The sequence below is a fragment of the Naegleria gruberi genome, assembly GCF_000004985.1.
Source record: "Naegleria gruberi genomic scaffold NAEGRscaffold_165, whole genome shotgun sequence".
In the NCBI taxonomy this organism is placed as follows: Eukaryota; Heterolobosea; class Eutetramitea; order Acrasida; family Naegleriidae; genus Naegleria; species Naegleria gruberi.
In genome coordinates, this window is record NW_003163171.1 from 3,955 (window position 1) to 9,572 (window position 5,618).

The window sequence follows — 5,618 nt, forward strand, 5'->3', positions numbered from 1 at the left end:
TTCATTCTTCGGTTAATTGCTGACTTGAAACCAGTCTCGTCATTATGATCATCACAATAACACTCATCATTAGCATTATTCTTTTAAGAGATGGTTATTACTTTCATTGTTAATGAGGAAGGAACGGAGGAGGACATTTTTTAATAGATGTGATGAAAATTAATACGGTACTACTGTAGTAGGTACATTCCACTTTTGATTACAAAGATTGTTGTTTGTTATGATGAAAATAAGTAGAGCATGATGTAATGATGATAGTTTTTTTAAAATTGAATTTTTTTTGTTTTGAATTTTAAACGGCAAGACAAATGAAATTTTGGCGGCCCTTTTATTATGGATCCATTTGAATGAGATTATGCTGTTGTTGATCTTCCTCTTGTTGATGAGATGCAACATGTTGACCTGGAAATGCATTTTGCAATTCTTCTTCATCCTCACTTAAAAAATCATAGGATAGTTGCTCTCTGATTTCTCTTGCCTGTGAGGAAGAATTCTTTTTCATGTGATACCACAAGGCCAATAGAACAGCAACCAGGATAGTGGTTGATGATGCAATCATTCCAGTTAATGGAAGAATATATCCATAGGATTCCTCTTCCTCAGCTGCTGTTGAATTGGTGCACACATGATTCTTGAATGAAATTCTGAAACCTTCAGGACAAAATGGAACTGCCTTCATTATGAACCTTTCTGTTTGATCTACAAAGTAGAAGGACAATCCATCAGTTGCAAAACGAACAGAGTGGAGTAACGCCGAATCGCTTTTAAAAACAAACTCAATCAAAGCATTTTCATCTCCAAGTTTCAAGCGATACACTCTTCCAATTGATGAGGTTATTTTTCGAATCAAATACATACAAGTCACCATCATTGGTGTAGTGAACATCTTTAGGTTGAAGAGTGTTTTTGAAGCGTCACTTTCTGTATTGTATCCAGACACTCCAGGAATACCATAGATAGTAGAAATGATGCCGTCCTTTGAAACTGACATGATCTTGTGTATCTGCAATAACCATTTCGCCTTCAACACTGACAAAGAAGGAGGAAACTTCTTGAATTTTGGCCTCTGTTGCTGGAAGTCCATCACCCAAGCCACCTGCAACCTTGGTAAGAGTATTTCCTTTTACTTTCCATACGAAACGAGTTGGTTCGGTAAAGTAAATTTCATCTTCTGTTGGAATAAGAAGTAGTTGTAGCATCAGAACCAACAATTCTCACCAATTTACCATCAACAACCTTACTCACAAACATTTCATGGGCAACATGTATTTCATCCTTACTGTTAATCAAAACAGATGGTGGCATTTTCACATCGATAAACCTTTCCCAAGTTCCATCTGTTTTAAGCTTGAAAAGGAATGATCCAAATTTTAAGGCAATAATGAAATCACCATTTGAAAGTACATCAAAGGATGAAATAGAGGAGGTTTTTTCTTGACGAACTAGTTCCGTTTGACCAGTTTCGGCTTTGACAATAGTCAAAGAATCTAGAAGGCATAGATAAATATCACCATTATCCATTATTTTCATTTTACCTGGCAAAAATATTCTTGATAGATGCTCATATTTGGAATTTACCTTAAGGGTTTCCAAATTCAAAATTTTTAAACTATTGCCCTCAATAAAGAAAATCTGACGTCTAGACCGTGGGAGGTGAGAAGGATTGACAAATATTTTTATAAAAAATTTAGAAGTCACTCAAAAAACAAAAATTTGTTAAAGTCGAGCCGAAGGTTTATTGGACCAAGAGTGAGACAGTGTGTTCAAAGTATCAATTACCACTTGTTCTTCTAGAAACAAGTACTTCTGGGTAATTGTTGTTTGTTGTTTTTTTTTGTTGAATATTTAACGGTCAGAACAGACAACTTTCAGCGGTTTTTGGTTGGCGCGAAATTACCGTGATGTAACATTTTTTAGCTCACCTCCCTCGGTCTACTGACGTCAATAGTAATCTCTTGACATTTCCAGTAGCTTGATCAATAACGAAAATCTCCTCTTCTTCTATTAAGACTTTGGTATCATTCCAAGCAAATCTTAGAGACATCCATACTGGTTCTCCAATCACCGAATTTGTACCTTCTTCATTATCGGGAGAGATTGTTCCTCCAGCAATTCTCATGGTCCTCCATCTTAATGGAACTTTACTAACTCTCTCAATATTTGCAACTTGGCTTGTTGATGATGCCTTAATCATTATTTTGCTCCGATGAAATAACAACATTCATCAACAAAGCAATAGTAATGTATAACACGATAGAGGTCCAAATTTTAATGGCTCCAACCCTCTCGATGGAGAATGAGCTCCTAGTAGAAGATCCTCCCTTATTGCAATTGTTTGTTGTCGTGTGCCCGCTAAACACTTACTGTCAAAGCGTGCTGGTACTTTGACGATTTTGCGTCAAGCTATTTTCGTCAAACAAGCGAAAAGTTGTCTTAGCAGGAGGGAACTTGGAAATTTTTCCAATTTCAAATAACAAATAAATTTCCAAGTCAATAAATTTCAATTTATTAAAAGTATTGATATGCATAATAATGCACAGGAATATATTTCTCTTCATCAGGGAGTTTGACAACAACACATGGGAGCATTTCAAATGCTTCACTTCTACTAATCTCCCTTGTCTTATTGGTGGTGTTGGAAATTAAGGTAATCTCATTAAAATCTTTTGAAAGATGCCACTTTGAAAACTTCGTTCGTTTTGATATCCTTGATACAATCTAATTCCTTTCTTACAACGTAGTGACCAACTATACATTCAGAGGCAATAAGAGGTTCATTTAAATCCATTAAATCACATAATTGGCACATATCAAAGTACATGATTGAATATCGAGCAGAATTTGAACAAACGTAAGTCTTTGAGAGTGTGAAATTGAGCCCTTCTCCAATAAAAGCAGAATTTACACCAAGAGGGCCGTACATTCTACAAGAATTGACTAACTCAGTACAAATATGAAAGTTTGGTGTTGCTTTCTTTTCTCCAACCACTTTCTGATAATCAATTAACACTTGAAACAATTCAATCTCAATGTCTCCTAATTTGGATAACTGAAATGAGTCTGTCAGCTTATCAATTATAGAGGCAAATCTATGAATTATTTCAACCTTTGATTCTATTTCCTTAAATCCTTCGATATGCGTAAACAGCTCTAAATAATAATGACAGATCATGTAAATTTCAATTGCCTTTAGACTGTTCATAATCTGGCCATTTGTGGTCTTTCTAGGATGCTTGTGAAGGAATGATGGATACTTTTGTTTCAGAAACAATGTCAAATCTTTCCCAGTATTGAACAGGGATCATTTTCATCATTTCTTGGAAAACTCCTTCATATAATACATGCATTGAATCATAGCAACAAATATCTGATGGTGATGGATTCAATTCTTGATCCAAAATTGGTGAAATTGGATGCACAATAGAGTCTCCCTATGCAAAGACATCTTGATACTCATCTAAACAGCTCACCATTTGATTAATCATTTCATTCATATTTCTGACTGCGTGTTTATATCTAGCCAATTCTTTCTTAATTCTTTCATTCTCATCAACTAAATCATTATAGTGTTTCAAAAATGCAGAATTTGCAAATGATTCCGGAACTTCATTTGAATCATCATTGCTTGAAGAAGCCTTCTTGTTGGAAGGTTCATTGTAAGAAGAAGCATTCTTGGTAGAAGACTTTGGTCATGATGATAAAACCATTGTGCTCACCCATAAAGAGAGAGCAAAGATTTGTGAATTAGGTGAGAAAACCTCTCAAATAATGCATGTTTGCTCTACCTACTTTGAAAAGTCAATTACAAAGCTTAACCAAGATGAAAGAAAGCTATTGTTTAAGATAATATTTGATGCAATGGGTTGGAAAATAAGCAAACACAAGAACAAACTCAGTAAATACAGAGGTGTCTTTAGAACAATTGCAAGCAACCTTAAGAAAAAGAAGGGTGCAAAACAAAATGAATCAGTAAAGAAGAAGAAGACAGAACTTGAGGAGACCATCTCAAAAAAGAGAAAAGAAAGAGAGGAAAACAATGATTCTGGATCATCCTCTTGTGAGGAAGAAACCATTGAAGAGGATTCCACTGATGATATGAGTGATGATGAATGTTGATTGTAAAATGTTGGGTTATTAAATGGGAATTTATTTTTAATAAAAAAATGTCTACACATCAACTCCCTCATCATATCATACAAAACTGTCGGTTAGTACTACAACATTATTTTTACTACAATTTAAAATCATCAGTGATCACTCATTAAATATTGAATAGTATCATTAATTTGTTAATACGATAATTGTTGGCGGAGTTTTATTGTTTATTGGTTTGTTGTATTTAAATTTCTTAATTTCTTAATTTTTTAATTATTGTTGTTAGTTGGATTTATAAAGATTTTATTCTTCGAAATTGGTTTGTTGTATTATTTTCATATTATATGATTTTACCTGCTACGGATCATCAAAATTATTCATCACAAGAAATTAGGTAATTTGTTATAATTCAATTTGTGCTAAACAGCACGATTTATATGCAAGCAACAGATTTTGAACAGAAAACAATGTAAGTAATTTTGATTTATTATCATTAATTTTGAATGTAACTGAAGAGGTGAGTGATATTTCATCAGTTGGAGTGAGGATGAGGAGTGTAGATATTTTTTTCGGTTGGAAATTTGGAATGGAAGTGGATCTAATAATAGATGAGTTTGGAACTTGGAAATTTTACAAGATTTTGGAGTAAATAATTGCTGGAATTTAGTCAATAATTGACAATAATTATTATGAATTTTTTGACGTAATTATTGATGTTTTTTCATCAATATTTGATACAAAACATTATCAATTTATTATCAATTTTTGACGTCAAAAATTGATAATAAATCATTAAGAATTGACGATAATTCTTGACGTCAATTGCGCGTTAATTTGGAATTTTTCTCCCAACACTTGTTGACGATTTTATTATGCTTTAAGCATCAATTTTTAACATTTTTCAATAAACTTTATTTCATAATTTTGCAATCTGATACGTTAAAATTTGACGAAAAAATTGTTAAAATTATCATCAAAATAATTTAGCGGGGTGTTGAGAAGAAATTTTTTTTTTTAAAATAATATGGTTGGTTATCTTCCGAGAAACTGGGAATTCTTTTTCGGTTTGGATTAAGTAATATACCCTAACGAACACAATCACATCCAATTTTTAACTATAAGGCAACGCTGTTTTTGGTCTGTATATGAAGAATTTTTAATAATGAATGTGAAGCGTCGATGGTTTAGTGGTAGAATACGGCGTTGCCATCGCCGTGACCCGGGTTCAATTCCCGGTCGACGCATGAAGTATCTTTTTATTCCTTCGTTGTTGAAGTAATTTTAATTATTTTTCTACCACTCATGGAAGACATGTATTTGTACAATAATCTGTATTTTCTCTCAATTTAGAACAGTAATCATTGAGATATTCACCTCCTTCCAAATAGCATTTTTTAACCTAAAAAATATGCTAAAAAAAGATGCCGACTAACTTTTTAACAACAACAATACAGATTGATCTCCTGGAAACATGCCGACAACATGATTCTATCACCAATGGATTTAACGATTCCCAATGAGAT

At 33.2% G+C, this 5,618-nt stretch overlaps 4 protein-coding genes and 1 non-coding gene across 5 annotated transcripts in view; 2 read left to right on the top strand and 3 right to left on the bottom strand.

Moving 5' to 3' along the window:
* Positions 1–331: 331 nt before the first annotated feature.
* On the bottom strand, positions 332–1,084 carry NAEGRDRAFT_54703 (uncharacterized protein; the record flags this gene model as incomplete). Its single annotated transcript, XM_002668565.1, has 1 exon — positions 332–1,084. One exon carries the CDS (start codon positions 1,082–1,084, stop codon positions 332–334), a length of 753 nt encoding a protein of 250 aa, XP_002668611.1.
* An 80-nt stretch (positions 1,085–1,164) lies between these two features.
* Positions 1,165–1,521, bottom strand: NAEGRDRAFT_76474 (uncharacterized protein; the record flags this gene model as incomplete). Its single annotated transcript, XM_002668566.1, has 1 exon — positions 1,165–1,521. The coding sequence occupies one exon, from the start codon at positions 1,519–1,521 to the stop codon at positions 1,165–1,167; it is 357 nt and encodes a 118-aa protein (XP_002668612.1).
* A 2,247-nt stretch (positions 1,522–3,768) lies between these two features.
* Positions 3,769–4,116, top strand: NAEGRDRAFT_76475 (uncharacterized protein; the record flags this gene model as incomplete). The annotated part of the gene is made up of 1 exon (XM_002668563.1): positions 3,769–4,116. The coding sequence occupies one exon, from the start codon at positions 3,769–3,771 to the stop codon at positions 4,114–4,116; it is 348 nt and encodes a 115-aa protein (XP_002668609.1).
* Positions 4,117–5,268: 1,152 nt separating this feature from the next.
* NAEGRDRAFT_t866 lies at positions 5,269–5,339 on the top strand. The gene has a single exon. It is a non-coding gene; the product is annotated as a tRNA-Gly (tRNA).
* Positions 5,340–5,395: 56 nt separating this feature from the next.
* NAEGRDRAFT_76476 (uncharacterized protein) overlaps positions 5,396–5,618 on the bottom strand; it is a gene marked incomplete at both ends in the record, with an annotated part of 2,423 nt that continues 2,200 nt past the window's right edge. The window contains one exon of the mRNA XM_002668567.1: positions 5,396–5,494. Coding sequence (XP_002668613.1) covers positions 5,396–5,494 — 99 coding nt within the window. The remainder of the gene's footprint in view (positions 5,495–5,618) is intronic.